At 47.4% G+C, this 17,655-nt stretch overlaps 1 protein-coding gene across 2 annotated transcripts in view; it reads left to right on the top strand.

Moving 5' to 3' along the window:
* ZNRF3 (zinc and ring finger 3) overlaps positions 1 to 17,655 on the top strand; it is a 221,205-nt gene that overhangs the window by 31,448 nt on the left and 172,102 nt on the right. Inside the window, exon 1 of one of the 2 annotated variants that reach the window (XM_034948527.3) lies at positions 16,049 to 16,576. The exons of the other annotated variant lie outside the window; for it this stretch is intronic. Within the exon in view, the coding sequence (XP_034804418.1) occupies positions 16,277 to 16,576 (300 nt within the window). The 5' untranslated portion in view covers positions 16,049 to 16,276. Of the gene's footprint in view, positions 1 to 16,048; positions 16,577 to 17,655 lie in introns of those variants that run through there. 2 annotated transcript variants of the gene reach the window in all.

Here is a 17,655-nt window from a genome sequence, read left to right on the forward strand (position 1 = left end):
CGGGCACAAAAATGGATGAATGTTTTGCAACATGATTCAAGCTCCAAGAGGGACCTGCTGAAGGTGGGAGAACAGGGGGAGGAGCACCTGTCCACCAGGGGTTTGGGAGAGAGGTGGAAAAGACCTTAGAGGAAGCAACTACCCTGTCTATTTTTGCTTTTATGTGTTTTGCCTGACTGCCATCCATTCCTCCTTTACTAAGGGGACACAGTCATCAGCCAAGCTTGGTCCATATAGTTTCAAGGTACTGACTCAGGTCCCCTGCTCCAGAGAAGGGCAGATGAGCCAAGTCTAGCCAATCAACAGAGGCCATCTCCCTGGCCATAGTGATTGGTTCAGAAAGGTGCACATAAGTCAGGTCTGGCCAATGAGGATCAACCCATGATTTGGGTTGGCACTGAGGGGAAAGGAGCTCTCTTTACACCAGGAGTGTTGGCAACGTGGATTAGCTGAGCCTGGAAGAGAGGGGCCGCCATGTAAAAAAAAAACGAGAAAAGTGGCGTCACAGAGGAAAGCAGAGCAGCCAACTGGAGAGCAATGGCGTCTGACAGTATCTTTGAGCCCCTGGTCCCATTAGTGTCTGAACCCAAAATTATCTCTAGACTTCAGCTAGGCAGGGTGGCTCACGCCTGTAATCTCAGCACTTTGGGAGGCCAAGGCGGGCGGATCACTTGAGTTCGAGACCAGCCTGGGAAGCATGGCAAAACCCTGTCTCTACTGAAAGTTTTTTTTTTTTTAAATCATCTGGGCTTGGTGGCACGTACCTGTAGTTCGAGCTTCTCAGGAGGCTGAAGTGGGAGGATCACTTGAAACCAGGAGTTTGGGGTTGCAGTGAGCTGAGACTGTGCCACTGCACTCCAGTCTGGGTGACAAAGTGATACCCTGTCTCAAAAATATATATATATATATATTATATATATACATATATATATGTATATAGTTACTGTATTAGTCTGTTCTCATGCTGCTAAAGACATACCCGAGACTGGGTAATTTATAAAGGAAAGAGGTTTAATTGACTCACAGTTCCACATGGCTGGGGATGTCTCACAATCATGGCTGAAGGCGAATGAGGAACAAAGTCACTTCTCACACGGTGACAGGCAAGACAGCTTGTGTTGGGAAACTCCCCTTTATAAAACCATCAGATCTCATGAGACGTATTCACTCTGACGAGAACAGCAGGGAAAAGACCTGCCCCCATGATTCAATTACCTCCTACCAGGTCCCTCCCACAACACGTGGGAATTATGGGAGCTACAATTCAAGATGAGATTTGGGTGAGGACACAGCCAAACCTTATCAATATATTACCTCTGGACCTTGAAGTTATGCAAATCACTAAATTAGCTTTTTTTTTTTTTTTTTGAGACGGAGTTTTGCTCTCGTTGCCCAGGCTGGAGTGCAGTGGCACGATCTCAGCTCTCCGCAACCTCTGCCTCCCAGGTTCAAGAGATTCTCCTGCCTCAGCCTCCCAAGTAGCTGGGATTACAGGCATGTGCCACCATGCCTGGCTAATTTTGTCTTTTTAGTAGAGACGTGGTTTCTTCCATGTTGGTCAGGCTGGTCTGGAACGCCTGACCTCAATTGATCCACCCGCCTCAGCCTCCCAAAGTGCTGGGATTACAGGCGTGAGCCACCGCACCTGGCACCTTTTTTTTTTTTTTTTTTGAGACAGTCTTACTCTGTTGCCCAGGTTGGAGTGCAGTGGCAAGATCTCCAGCTCGGCTCGCTTCAACCTCTGCCTGCCGGGTTCAAACTATTCTCCTGCCTCAGCCTCCTGAGTAGCTGGGAGTACAAGCGCCCGCCACCATGCCCAGCTAATTTTTGTATTTTTAGTAGAGATGGGGTTTCACCATGTTGCTTAGAATGGTCTCGAACTCCTCATCTCAGGTAATACACCTGCCTTGGCCTCCCAAAGTGCTGGGATTATAGGCTTGAGCCACTGCACCCGGCCTAAATTATCTGTTTTGCTAAGGCAATTTGAGATGGCTTTCTGTCACTATAAGAGAAAGGGTTTTAATATGTTTGATCTCTTATTCCAGACTTCTAGTTTTCCTTTTTTTCCAAATAATTCTGGTAAGTTTCTTCTGTACCATCCCAGGAAAAATATATAAATATTTATATACATATATATGGAGTATATATATATATATATATATATAATTTCACTGTATTTTCAAGGACGTTCATTGCAGCAGTGTTTGTAGAAGCCAAAGAGTGAAAACAACCTGCATCCACCAACAGAGAAGGAGTTACGGACAAATGAAATGATAGCCTACATTTGCTTTAAAGTAATGCAAAGGGGGAGGGAGGGAGACAGTATGGGGGAAAAGCTGAAGCAAGACGGGCCAGATGTTAATAATTAGTGAAACTGGGCTCATCCAGTTCCATTCACTCTTTTGAATATGTTTGAAATTTTCCAAGATAAAATTTAAAAAATTTTAAATTATGTTATGTCCATTACCAGAATATTCTGCAACACTTAAAAGTGAAACAGGCCTAGATGTGCTGATACAGCAAGCATTCTAAGACAAAATACAGGGCATATCACAGTATATATAGTATTTTCCTGATTTATTTTTCTCTCTGGATCTCGGGTGTATAGAATTAGATTAGTCATGACACACTGGCATCATTGGTCCATGTATGGCTTGCTTTTATTTAGTTAGTTAGCGAGTTTTAATTTTTTTTTTTTTTTTTTGAGACAGAGTTTCACTCTTGTTGACCAGGCTGGAGTGCAATGGTAATGGTGCAATCTCATCTCATTGCAACCTCCACCTCCCGGGTTCAAGCAATTCGCCTGTCTCAGCCTATTGAGTAGCTGGGATTACAGGCACCCGCCACTACACACGGCTAATTTTTGGTATTTTTAGTAGAGATGGGGTTTCACGATGTTGGCCAGGCTGGTCTCGAACTCCTGACCTCAGGGGATCTGCCCGCCTTGGCCTCCCAAAGTGCTGGGATTACAGGCATGAGTCACCGTGCCCAGCCAGTTAACGAGTTTTAATAATATAATAAAGACCCACGATCCCACCATCCAGAATGAAAACTAGGACTTTGAAAATAACCTACAGGCCGGGCACGGTGGCTCATGCCTGTAATCCCAGCACTTTGGGAGGATGAGGCAGGCGGATCACGAGGTCAGGAGATCAAGACCATCCTGGCTTACACGGTGAAACCCCGTCTCTACTAAAAAAAAAAAAAAAATTAGCTGGGCGTGGTGGCAGGCACCTGTAGTCCCAGCTACTTGGGAGGCTGAAGAAGAAGAATGGCGTGAACCTAGGAGGTGGAGGTTGCAGTGAGCTGAGATCGTGCCACTGCACTCCAGCATGGGTGACAGAGTGAGACTCCGTCTCAAAAAAAAAAAAATGAAAATAACCTACAGGCTATTGTAAAATATGACATGTTGATATGGGTTAGGTCTATGTCCCCAACAAATTTCATGTTGAATTGTAATCCCCGGTGTTGGAGGTGGCCTGGTGGGAGGCGACTGGATCATATGTATGGAGTTCTCATGCATGAGTAAGCACCATCCCCTTGGTGCTGCTCTGCTGACAGTGAGTGAGTGAGTTATCCTGAGACCTGGTTATTGAAAAGTGGGTAGCGTCTTCCCTCTCTCTCTTCCTCCTGCTCCGGCCCTGTAAGATGTGCCTACTTCCCCTTCACCTTCCACCATGATTGTAAGGCTCCTGAGGCCTCCCCAGAAGCATGTATGCTTCCTGTACAGCTTGCAGGACTGTAAGCCAATTAAACCTCTTTTCTTTATAAAATTACCCAGTCTCAGGTATTTCTTTATAGCAGTGGGAAAACAGGCTAATAGTATTAACATGTACTATATGTTAAGAGAAGTATTAGATAAAAAAACTTTTGCTCCACAAGATCCAAAACTTGGAAATAGACCGAATGTCCATCAAGAGAAGAATGAAATGGATGAACTCTGATATTATCTGTGCAATGAAACACTATACAAGAGTCAAAACGGGTGAACTCCAATGACTTGATAATATGGACAAAGATTATCAATACACTATGAAGTGGAAAAAAATAAAGGTCCCAAAAGATGATATTCATTATGATACTCTTATAAAAGTAAAAGCAACTAAAATGAATAAAAATAAAATTTGAGATTACATACAGATGCAAAGACAGTATATAAAAGGGAAGCAAGGGATTCAAAATAATGGATAACTTAAGTAGGGGAAGGCAGGGGCATAAGATGGAATCTTAGGGTTACATATTCGTTTTTTGTAAAACAAAAATATGTATATATGCATGTGTGTATATATGTATATGTGATACCTATGTAATATACACATATACATATATATTTACAGTATATATACAGATTTAGTCTGTACTATAAATCTTTACAGTATATATTATATAGTATATATACTGTTAATCTATAGTATATACAGTATATCATAGTATCAACCTTATATCTACTGTATATACAGTATATGTATAGATACAATATGTGGTATATACTGTATCTATAGTATATATTATAGATGTACAGTATATATACACTATAAATGTATGTGTGTATATACTGTTTATATACTATATACATATATATAGTGTAAATCTTTGCAAACCATTGTGAAAGTATCTGTAGAATAAAAGTAGGCTTTCTCGATCCTTGTGGCTGTAGCTTCCAAAAGCCTTAAGGCTCTAGTTGACCAACACCAAAGAAAGTGGCACTGCTGCAAGCCAGTGCCCCAAATACACAAACGAAGAAGGCAAGGTTGTGGGATATCCCTCTTCCACATCATGTCTGTGCTCAGTATTTAATTGTTGCCAGATAGCACCTGTGTATACATGAGACCGTGTAGGAGGCTGGGCACCTCCATGCTGTGTACTTTTATTGATCTGTTAGCTTGTTGTAGGTTCTAGGTCTTGGTTTTCTGATCTCTAAGGTGTCTTTCAGCAATAAAACGTGAGGCCTATTTGAATTCCATGTCACATTTGGAGATGACGGATTTGTCATCTTCTATGTTGTGAGTTATTTCTTCTAAGTGCCCTCAATTGAAATGATAAGGAGGCTGGACATGATGGCTCAGGCCTGTGGCACTTTGGGAAGCTGAGGTGGGAGGATCACTTGAAGCCAGGAGTTTGACCAGCCTGGGCAACAAAGCAAGATCCTGTCTCTACAAAAACAAAAACAAAAACAGGCCACGCATGTTGGCTCACGCCTGTAATCCCAGCACATTGAGAGGCCGAGGCTGGTGGATCACTTGAGGTCAGGTGTTCAAGACCAGCCTGGCCAACATGGTGACACCCTATCGCTAGTAAAAATACAAAAATTAGCCGGGTATGGTGGCTCACGCCTGTAATTCCAGTTACTCAGGAGGCTGAGGCAGGAGAATTGCTTGAACCTGGGTCACACCACTGCACTCCAGCCTGGGCAACAGAGCGAGACTCTGTCTCAAAAACAAAACAAAACAAACAAAAACAAAAACAACAAAAACAAAACAAAAGTTAACCAGGTGTGGTAGGTGCATGTCTGTAGTTCTAGTTACTCAGGAGGCTGAGGTGGGAGGATTGCTTGAGCCCAGAAGTTTGGGGCTATAATGAGCTATGATCAATGCACTCCAGCCTGGGCAACACAGTGAAACTCTGTCTCAGGAAAAATAAAATAAAATTAAAAATAAATGATAAGGAAGTCTAGTCTGAGTATTTGTTCATTCACTCACTTAATTAATACAAAGAGCACTTCTTTATTTTAGGTTTCTGTCTTTGGAATCTTTTTCATTTTTCTTGATTTGCAAAAGATTTTTTGAGAGGTACATACTAGAGATTGAAAAGTGAAACTATATTTGACTCAACTGATTTTAGCAAAGTTTGGGTTTCTTGATCCACCTCAATCTCAGTTTCTTTGGTTTGTTGGTGCATATGTTGTATGTGAGTGTCTACCTCTTATTGCTGCTGCTAGTCACTGAACTAGTCAGCTTTACAGCTGTATTTGTCAGGAGTCTTTTGTTACAGGGATGGATCCAAGTGCTCAATGGATGCAGCCAGTATCCTTCCTCTTCTTATTTATCTCATCTCAGCTTGTCTCTGCTCCTTTTTCCTGCAGCAGCAACAGCAGTGACAGCAGCATTTTCTATGCGGTTGAGGAAAAAAGCCACAGCTTAAGTTTACATAATCCTTACAGTTTGAGATGCGAGAGGAGAAGAAAGATTTCTCTCCCAAATTGCTATAGCTCATATTTCAGGGAAGATTCTAATTGGTCCTGCCTTGGTCACATGCCCACTTCTGAATCAATGCTTGTAGTTAGGGGAGTGCAGTGCTTTGATTGGCTAGTCTGAGTCACATGCCCACTTATGTTGGGATGCTGAGCTCTGTAATTGACATCCCCCCAGAGATAGCATGGGCCAGGAAGGATGATACCCTAGGAAGGGATGTTGAGTCAGTAATTCCTGTTCATTATTACCTCCCTGCAAGCTGTTGTTGTTTCCCACTCACAGTGAATGGAGTGTATATTCTCACCCAAACTGTCTTCTTTCCTATTAACTCACCTCTGTGGTAAGCCCTCCTGTCTGATATTGTTGGACATAAGCAAGTAATTGGCCTTTATTTCCTTCTGATGTTTTCTCCCAATCCTTTTTTCTTTATCTTCAAATAGAGATACGATCAGTGTAAAAGCAACCTGACTTCCCTATCTTTTGAAGGTCTGATGATCCCTCATCCATCATCAGCCTTTCTTGGCCAAGTAGGCATATGATTACATTTCCACTTCAATTAAATGCTGCACCCTGAAGACAGATGCCTCTTGTGGTCAAGGGTGCTGCCCACGAATACAACTGTGTCCTATATATAGTGCAGTATTTATACTTCTGAGATCTTGGAACTTCTTCCTTTTCCTCACCTTAATAGCTTAGAAGTGATCATTTTACCACTTGGTCCAATCAGCGTCTACTTTGTCTAATTTCTCTTCTGTGTCTCTTGAGTCAAAAATGGCCTGTAGATGTATTCATTTAGCTCCACAGCAATACTAATCTTTAAAAATCTGTCACGAACGTTTAGGCCGGGCACAGTGGCTCACGCCTGTAATCCCAGCTCTTTGAGAGGCCAAGGCAGGCGGATCACCTGAGGTCAGGAGTTTGAGACCAGTCTGGCCAACATGGCGAAACCCCATCTCTACTAAAAATACAAAAATTAGCCAGACTTGGTGGCGTGCGCCTGTAATCCCAGCTACCCAGGAGGCTGAGGCAGGAGAATCGCTGGAACCCAGGAGGCAGAGGCTACAGTGAGCCGAGATTGCGCCAACACACTCCAGGCTGGGTGACAGAGCAAGACTCCGTCTCCGAAACAACAACAACAAAAATCTATTGCGAACATTTAAAAACTAGGAGATGCTACAAACAAATATGAATTTTTACTTCTTTTGAACAAATCAGAAGATCTGTGCATCTTAGGTCCACATTCCCCACAGCAGTGACATGCTGGAGTGGCCCTCTGGACTGGCCATGCATTCCCAAGGCCACCACTCCCAAGGGTGTTACCATTTGAAGCACTGTTGTCATTTACCATCTCATTTGCTGGTTATTTTTGCTTACATTTGGCCCACTTCACTCAGTCACATTCCCTGCCTGGCCCCTGGAGCACTCTTGGAGTTTGTGACTCCCAGTTGGGCAGCCATTGCAAATCAGGGGCAGGTTGAAGCAAGGTTTAAACTACTGATGAGCTGGGGCCTAGATTGGCTTTCTGCCTTAAGGCTCAAAGTAGACATAGATTGATGGCATACTTCAAAGGCCAAAGAGATACTTCTAAGAGTTTTGAAAGAACTGCCGCTACTTGTCTATATAACATCTATTGTGCCTTTCAAGAGAATTATATGATGTTTAAATACAATAAACGAACGTTTCCAGAAATAGATATAAATACTGTAGAAGAATGCTAGCATGTCGTACATCTGGATCACCTTAAAGAAGCAACATAAGGCTCAAAGTCTTAAAATTATTTTGTAAAATGTTAATGTGTACTTAGATTTTATTAAAATCTTTTATTGACTTCTTTGTCTGTCCCACGTAGTAATACATGTTTGCAGATAGAAGGAAGAAATGAAAAAAGAAAGGAACTACTTGAATACAGAGACTGGTTAATCCATTTTTTAAATTTAGCTTTTTGTTGTTTTTTCTTGAGATGGAGTCTCGCTCTGTCGCCCGGGCTGGAGTGCAGTTGCGTGATCTTGGCTCACTGCAACCTCTGCCTCCTAGGTTTAAGCAATTCTCCTGCCTTGGCCTCCTGAGTAGGTGGGACTACCGGCGCATGCCACCATGCCTGGCTAATTTTTAAATTTTTTTAGTAGAGACGGGGTTTCACCCTGTTGGCCAGGCAAGTCACAAACTGCTGACCTCAAGTGATTCACTTGACTCACCTTGGCCTCCCAAAGTGCTGGGATTTCAGATGTAAGCCACCGCCCTGGTCTTTTTTTTTTTTTTTGAAACGGAGTCTCGCTCTGTTGCCCAGGCTGGAGTGCAGTGGTGCAATCTCGGCTCACTGCAAGCTCTGTCTCCTGGGTTCATGCCATTCTCCTGCCTCAGCCTCCCAAGTAGCTGGGACTACAGGTGCCCGCCACTATGCCCGGCTAATTGTTTTGTATTTTTTAGAAGAGACGGGGTTTCACCATGTTAGCCAGGATGGTCTCGATCTCCTGACCTTGTGATCCACCCGCCTCGGCCTCCCAAAGTGCTGGGATTATAGGTGTGAGCCACTGTGCCCGGCCCCATTTTTTAAATTTAGTTTTTATTTTTAAATAATTAGAAGTTGCAGAAATAGTACATAGAGCATCTGTAAGCCCATTACTCAGCTTTCTCCAATGGTGACATCTTCCATAACTATAGGCCAATCCGTTTTCATATTGCAGTGGCACACATGGGTGTTCAATACAGTTTATTGAATCTATTTGCATATAGGAAATGAATGTTGTCATCAGCTGATTTAGCATGTTAGTCTTTTTATTTTTATTACTTTTGAATATGTAACAAAATGCACGTGAAGCAAAATTCACTAGGTACAAAGGATATACAGTTGTCCCTTGGTATCCATGCGGGATTGGTTCCAGGACCTTCTGCAGTTACCAAAATCTGCAGATGTTCAAATCCTTAATATAAAATGGTATACAGTGGCCAGGTGTGGTGGCTCGCTCCTGTAATCCCAGCACTTTGGGAGGGTGAGGTGGGCGGATCACATGGGGTCAGGAGTTCAAGACCAGCCTGGCCAACATGGTGAAACCCCGTCTCTACTAAAAATACAAAAAAATTAGCTGAGCATGGTGGCGGGCGCCTGTAATCCCAGCTACTCGGGAGGCTGAGGCAGGAGAATCGCTTGAACCCAGGAGGCAGAGGTTGCAGTGAGCCGAGATCGCCATTGCACTCCAGCCTGGGCAACAAAAGCGAAGCTCCATCTAAAAAAAAAAAAAAAAAAGAGTACAGTTTGCATATAACCTACACACATTTCCTGTATACTTTATTATTTATTTATTTGTTTATTTACTTTGAAATGGAGTCTTGCTCTGTACCCCAGGCATCAGTGAAGTGGTGCGAACTCGGCTTACTGCAACCTCCACCTCCCGGGTTCAAGTGATTCTCCTGCCTCAGCCTCCTGAGTAGCTGGGACTACAGGCACCTGCCACCACGCCCGGCTAATTTTTTGTATTTTTATTAGAGACAGGGTTTCACCATATTAGCCAGGATGGTCTCAAACTCCTGACCTCGTGATCTGCCCTCCTCGGCCTCCCAAAGTGCTGGGATGACAGGGGTGAGCCATTGTGCCCAGCCACCTTATTTTTATTTATTTATTTATTTTGAGATGGACTTTTGCTCTGTCGCCCAGGCTGGAGTGCAGTGGCGCTATCTCGGCTCACTGCAAGCTCCTCCTCCCAGGTTCACGTCATTCTCCAGCCTCAGCCTCCCGAGTAGCTGGGATTGCAGGCATGTGCCACCATGCCCGGCTAATTTTTTTGTATTTTTAGTAGAGACGGGGTTTCACCGTGTTAGCCAGGATGGTCTCAATCTCCTGACCTTGTGATCCGCCCGCCTCGGCCTCCCAAAGTGCTGGGATTACATGCGTGAGCCACCATGCCCGCCCCTTTTTTCCTGAATATTTTCTATTCATGGTTCATTGAATCCATGAATGCAGAACTCACAGAAATGGAGGGCCGACTTTCAGAGACAAGTAAGTTTCCTTTTATTCCTTGCCTCCCAGTCACCAAGATGCCTCTCCCGAGACAACCATTTATTAGTTTCTAATGTCTCCTTCCATATGTAGGTAATGTTTGCAAACCTTAATGTATCTGTTGTCTACTCACCCATCCCTCTTCTGTTGTAGAATACCATATGCATCTGTATTTATTTGGCACAGATACAGTCTCTTTAGGTACTAAATCATATGTTTATGAATTTGAAATCCCTGAACTTCCGTATTTAGACATATAAATAGGACTTTGCTAGTAGAAAATTTCCTGAAGCTTTGTGTGGTTTTTGGCCTAAGTCAGTGAGATTTGCCAAAGGTTTGGCAGCTTTAGCCAATGCTGGTGCACCTGTTCTCAGTTATTTGCTTCTGAGCTGTGTCTGATAAGCAAGAAAAGGAGTAAGCTAAATTACACCCAGGATGATCTGCTAGGGATGTGCCATACAAGATAATGAATGCGCTTCTCTTCTATCACTTGGTCCAGCTTGTGGATGCCTTCCTTGTCCTGGCTGATGGGTCTTATCTCTTATTTGAAGTTATTTTCTTTCTTTCTTTCTTTTTTGAGACGGAGTCTTGCTCTGTCGCCCAGGCTGGAGTGCAGTGGTGCAATCTCAGCTCACTGCAAGCTCCGCCTCCCGGGTCCACGCCATTCTCCTGCTTCAGCCTCCCGAGTAGCTGGGACTACAGGGGCCCGCCACCACGCCCGGCTAATTTTTTTGTATTTTTAGTAGAGACGGGGTTTCACCTTTTTAGCCAGGATGGTCTCGATCTCCCGACCTCGTGATCCACCCGCCTCAGCCTCCCAAAGTGCTGGGATTACAGGCCTAAGCCACTGCGCCCGGCCTCTTATTTGAAGTTATTTTCTATCTCCCCTTGCTGCCTGCCAGATTTTGGTGAAACTTCATTACTCAGTGAATAATTCCTTTCTGAACAGCTTCACACTGCTGAAAGATGAATCATGCTACCTCTGTGTTGCTGAACTGTATTTTATTAACGCTATGTTTCTCTTTCTTTCTCTCTCTCTGAGACACAGCCTTGCTCTGTTGCATAGTCTGGAGTGCAGTGGCACGATCTTAGCTCACTGCAGCCTCCACCTCCTGGGTTCAAGAGATCCTCCCACCTTACCCTCACAAGCAGTTGGAACCACAGCTGCCCACCACCAAGCCTGGCTAATTTTTTTTTTTTTTTTTTTTTGTAGAGATGGCGGTCGCTTTATGTTGCCCAGGCCCTTCTTCCTTTTTCTTTTTGAGAGATGGAGTCGAGTGGGGGGAGGGGGGAGGGATAGCATTAGGAGATATACCCATTAACCATGAGTTAATGGGTGCAGCACACCAGCATGGCACATGTATACATATGTAACTAACCTGCACATTGTGCACATGGTACCCTAAAACTTAAAGTATAATAATAATAAAATAAAATTAAAAAAAAAAAGGGAGATATGGGGTCTTGCCATATTGCCCAGGCTGGATTTGAACACCTGTGCTCAAGGGATCCTCCTACCTCAGTCTCCTGAGTAGCAGGGATTATAGGCACATGCCACAGTGCCCAGCTTTCATATCTTTCCTTTTCTGTCTCTCTTTCTTTTTTTCTTTTTCTTTTCTTTTTTTTTTTTTTTTTGAGATAGAGTCTCACTCTGTTGCCCAGGCTGGTGTGCACTGGGATGATCTCGGCTCACTGCAACTTCTGCCTCCTGGGTTCAAGCGATTCTCCTGTCTCAGTCTCTCAAGCAGCTGGGACTATAGGCATGTGCTACCACACCTGGCTAATTTTTTTGTATTTTTAGTAGAGATGGGGTTTTGCCATGTTGGCCAGGCTGGTCTCGAACTCCTGGCCTCAAGTGATCCGCCCTCCTTGACCTCCCAAAGTGCTGGGATTACAGGCATGAGCCATCGTACCTGGCCTCATATCTTTCTTTAAGCAGACTTTAAAAAATCAAAACTGATTTGTTCTCTGACCCTTACGTGGGTTTGCATTGCATTTCTTGAGGAAAGGATGGTCATTCTTCTCCACACTCAGAATTTATTTTGGTCCCATGAAGCCCAATGCTCCAATGCAGCTGTTAACAAGCTGCCCCAAATGTTTGCAAAATGGGAGGTATACAAATTGATGAGGTTATCACTCATTCATTTAGTTATTAATTCATGCAACAAATATTTATTGAGTGCCTACTCTGGGTCAGGCAGCCTCGGCCTAAGTCGCTGAACAAGACAAAGATCTCTCATTACAGAGCTTGTTCTCTGGTATGTGTGCATGTGGGGTGTGGAGGACAGACAAAAATAAATATGCAAATTATTTAGTATGTTAGAAGGTGATAAATGTCACAGGGGTAGGGGAAGGCAGGCCAAGGGAGGATAGGAGTGAATGACAGGGGGCACGTTGCAGTTTAAAATAGCATTGCCAGGGTAGTCCCTGTTGAGGGTGTGAAATGTGCGCTAAGACTTCAAAGAGCAGAGGATATCCTTATGCTGTATCCTGTGTGTGTGTGTGTGTGTGTGTGTGTGTGTGTGTGTGTGTTTTGCATGAAAATACCACTAAAGACGGATTTTTTTTTTTTTTTTGAGACAGAGTCTAGCTCTGTCATCCAGGGTGGAGTGCAGTGGCACAATCTCGGCTCACTGCAACCTCCGCCTCAGCCTCCCAAGTAGCTGAGACTACAGGTGTGCACCACCACACCGGAATAGTTTTTGTATTTTTAGTAGAAACGGGGTTTCACCATGTTGGCCACGCTGGTCTCTAACTCCTGCTGCCGAGTGATCTGCTTGCCTCAGCCTCCCAAAGTGCTGGGATTACAGGCGTGAGCCACCGTGCCCAGATGGAAATATTTTTAACAGCTATTTTGAGATATAATTCACATGCCAGCCAGGTGTGGTGGCTCATGCCTGTTAATCCCAGCACTTTGAGAGACTCAGGCGGGAGAATTGCTTGGGCTCAGGGGTTTGATTCCAATGTGGGCAACATAGCAAAACCCTGTCTTTACAAATAAAAATTAAAAATTAAAAATTTAGCTTGGTGTAGTGGTGTGTACCTGTAGTCCCAGCTACTCATGAGGCTGAGGCTGAAAGATCACTTGAGCCCAGGAGGTGGAGGCTGCAGTGAGCCGTGATGGCGCCACTGCACTCTCCTGACAGTGAGACCCTGTTTCTAAAAGAAAAAAAAGATTCATATGCCACAACATTTACCCTTTAAAAGTGTACAATTTAGTGGTTTTTAGTATATTTACAGAGTTGTGCAACCATCACCATTATCTAATTCTAGACTATTTTCATCACCCTCCAAAGAAACCCATTAGCAGTCACTACCCATTCCTGCCTCCCCCTATCCCCTGGCAACCACTTTCTGTCCTATAGATTTGCCTATTTTGGGCATTTCATATAGATGGAATCATAGAATATGTGGGCTTTTGGGTCTGGCTTCTTTCACTTAGCATAATGTTTTCAAGGTTCATCCATGCTGTAGCATGTATTCATATTTCATTTCCTTTTTTTTTTTTTTTTTTGAGATGGAGTCTCACTCTGTCTCCCAGGCTAGAGTGCAGTGGTGCGATCTCAGCTCACTGCAACCTCTGCCTCCCAGGTTCAAGGGATTCTCCTGCCTCAGCCTCCTGAGTAGCTGGGATTATAGGCACATGCCACCATGCCCAGCTAAATTTTGTAATTTTAGTAGAGATGGGTTTTTGCCATGTTGGCCAGGCTGGTCTCAAACTCCTGACCTCAGGTGATCCACCAGCCTTGGCCTCCCAAAGTGCTGGGATTACAGGCGTGAGCCACCGTGCCCAGCCAAGTATTTCATTTCATTTCTTTTCTTTTCTTTTTTGAGAGAAGTCTCGCTCTTGTCCCCCAGGTTTGAGTGCAATGGTTTGATCTCGGCACACTGCAAACTCTGCCTCCGGGGTTCAAACGATTCTCCTGCCTCTGCCTCCCGAGTAGCTGGGATTAAGGCACCTGCCACCACACCCGGCTAATTTTTGTATTTTTTAGTAGAGACGGGGTTTCACCATGTTGGCTAGGCTGGTCTCGAACTCCTGACCTCAGGTGATCCGCCCGCCTCGGCCTCCCAAAGTGCTGGGATTACAGGCGTGAGCCACTGCGCCCAGCCAGTATTTCATTTCTTGATGGATAATATCTCATTGCAGGGATAGACCACATTTGGTTATCCATTTATCAGTTGGTGGTGGGTGCCTTTGAATTTTAAATATCGCAAAGTGTCATCCATGAGCTATAGAGATTTGCCCTCCCCCTTAATTAAGAACTGGATGGAGGCTGGGTGTGGCACCTGTAGTCCCAGCTACTCAGGAGGCTAAGCTGGGAGGATACTTGGGCACAGGAGTTCGATACTTGGGCACAGTGAGCTGTGATCACACCACCGCACGCCAGCCTGTGCGACAGAGGGAGACGCTGTATCTAAATGAAAAAAATAAGAAGACCTTGTGGGGGTCATTGTCAGGACCGATGGTGCCCAGTTGCAGGCAGCACTGGTTAGGCCCGGTTTTGGAGAAACTAAAAAGCCACTCCCTCCAGAGTCCTGCTTTCCCAGGTGCCTCCCTCCTGAGCGGAAGCTCTGGGTGGTCCAAATGTGGTAATAGAGATCTGTGGATTTTTTTCAAGTGTGTTTTCTGTTGCACGTTAAATTTTTTTTTTTTCAGCTTTCAAATGTAACCTTGGTAAGTTGTTTACTCAAGAAAATTCTTAATGAGTTTTCTTTCTTTCTTTTTGTCTTTTTAACATTTTGGGTGTGGTAGCAAGTAGAAGCAGATTCATCCTAACCAAATATTTGCAAATATCTGAACAAAGCTATTCTGGCCAGGGAAGGAAGACTCCACGGAGGAAGTGGGAATTGGATCTGGCTTTTGAAGGAGGGGTTCAATTCTCAGAGGACTAGATGAGGAAGGAAAAGGCATGTTCCAAAAAGGGGCAGGGAATTAAAAGTTTATTTTCTGGGTGACTGGGAACCTCTGAGCCCTTGAGCACGTGCCTTAGATATGTTAGTGTGGCAGCCAGCAGTCTGTGCATAGAGGGTGATAATGGTGTTGGACTCCTCTGTCCTGCACGTGGCGAGACTCAAAGTTTCCAGACTTCTTTTGGGGGCGGTGTCTGAATTACAGTCTCCGGGGCTGCAGAAAGATGAACTCCATCAGAAGGTCCTCAAGGTCTTCCCCACTCCTTCAGTGCAGACTTCATACAGAGAAGCTGTCTAGGCGACACCTGTGCAAGAACTGGACACGACCCAAGCTGCAAACTGCCCCTGACCATCCCGGCCTTCCCCGTTCGATCCTGGAGGTGGCGGTGGGAATGGAGCGCCCAGAGCGGGCGATCAAGCTTCCTGGGAACTGTGAATTGGGGCGGGGGAACCAGGAAGGACGAGGCCTTTCCAGACCAAATGGCCCTAACTCCTGCACCGGACCAGGACGCGTGGCGCCTCCAGAGAGGACGCGCATCGCCCGGAGCAGGTTGCGGTCCCGGTTCCCGCCGAACTCTAGCAACCGCGAGGAGAAATGTCTGCCGTAGGGGGCGGAGCGCAGCGGGGGCGGAGCGCGGACGAAGGGGCGGAGCGCGGACGAAGGGGCGGAGTAGAAACAACGGGCGGGGGGCGGAGCGAGAATAATGGGGTGGAGCAAGACGGCGGGCGGGGGCGGAGCGAGGACGACGGGGCGGAGCGCAGACCGCGGGCGGGGGGCGGAGCTGGGATGATGGGGCGGAGCGAGGATAAAGGGGCGGAGCACAGATAGAAACCGGGGCGGGGAGGGGAGGGGCGTTCTCGGCCTTTGGGACCCGCCTCTCGCCGCAGGCGCGCCTGCCCCGCCTTCTCACTCCCCACGGCGGCGGCTGCGGAGGCCGAGGGCGGGGAGGGAGGGGAGAGCGGGTCACGACGCTGCCGGGGCGGGGATAACCCCTCACGTGGAGCAGATGAAAGGGCCGCGGCGCGACGGCCCGGGGAGCCGAGCTGAGCCTGCGACCCACAAAGCCGCCGCCGCCGCCGTGATGGGGCTGTGAGGCGTCCGCCCGCGTTCGGTCCTCAGCCGGCCCGCGACTATGCCCGGCCGCGCCCGCCCTCCGCGCCCTCCCGCCGCAGGACCATGAGGCCGCGCTCGGGCGGGCGCCCAGGGGCCCCGGGCCGCCGCCGCCGCCGCCTGCGCCGCCGCCCCCGCGGCCTCCGGTGCAGCCGCCTGCCGCCGCCGCCGCCGCTGCCGCTGCTGCTCGGGCTGCTGCTGGCGGCCGCGGGGCCCGGCGCGGCGCGGGCCAAGGAGACGGCGTTCGTGGAGGTGGTGCTGTTCGAGTCGAGCCCAAGCGGCGATTACACCACCTACACCACCGGCCTCACGGGCCGCTTCTCGCGGGCCGGGGCCACGCTCAGCGCCGAGGGCGAGATCGTGCAGGTAGCTGCCCGCCGCCCGGGCCCCGCGCCGCCTCCGCCACAAGATGGCTCCGGGGGCTGCGCCCGCCGACCCCGCCGCGGGCTGCCTGACTGGCGGGCGGGCGGGAGGGGTGGCCGAGAGGCCGGCGGCATCCCTCCCCTGCGGGCGGGCAGGCGGGCGGGACGCGGCCTCCGGGACGCATCCGCGGGGGGCGAGCGCACGTGGGGGCTAGAGCTCCTGTGAGCCCCGGGGCGGGAGGGGCATCCTGGGCCCGGCACCCATGCTGGGGCAGCCCCCTTGGCCGGTTGGGTATTTAGGTCTGCCTCAGGTGGAAGTCCCGGGAACTACCTGTTGAATGCCAACTTTGAAAAGACAAGTGATGAGGGATGGGGTGGCTCGTTTCAGGTTGCAGGCTTTGCTTTCCATCCATGCATGTTCTTTTTGGGTGCGGCCAGGTTTGTCTGAAGGGCTGCACAACGTCGGGTTCTTCCCCGGAACCTGCCGTCCGCCTCACCTGGGCGCCGGTGACCCTTCTGCGGGGCTCTGGACAAGCAGCAGCAGGCAGGGGAGGAGGCGGAGCTGGTCGAGGAGTGGGGATCGGGGGTTCCCTGGAGTGGCAATGGAAGGCAGCCCTCGCTGCATGCCTCACATTACAGAGGGTGGGAGGGATACCGCCTGCCCGTCCCTCGGCCAAAGACTGATGCGAAGGGCCTGCAAATGGGGAGATGGGGTATCTCACTGACAGGGCCTCCACCTTGGACCAAATGAAAGAGATCTGCATTCCAAAGGAAACTGGCTAGGGAGACCTTTAAGCCGTGCTTACTCTTTGGAGGAGGGACTCTCAACTGAAGCTTCTGCGGATGGTTAGCTGGGTGGATGTCTTCCCGCTTCCTTGGCCGTGATTTTATCAACTTGTTACTAGACAGCCAGCGCACTAATAATGGCAGTTAATATGCGCGCCTCGGATGGGGGCGATTCGTAAAGTTTGGCTTGTCTTTGAATCTTTGGGGTGATCGGATGTCTGCAGGGCCTAAGCTTTGTGGGCCTTCTGTGCTTTACTCTTGGGTGAGTTATGAATGAAAAGAAGGGGACTCCATGGA

Source organism: Pan paniscus, chromosome 23 (genome assembly GCF_029289425.2).
Source record: "Pan paniscus chromosome 23, NHGRI_mPanPan1-v2.0_pri, whole genome shotgun sequence".
In the NCBI taxonomy this organism is placed as follows: domain Eukaryota; kingdom Metazoa; phylum Chordata; class Mammalia; order Primates; family Hominidae; genus Pan; species Pan paniscus.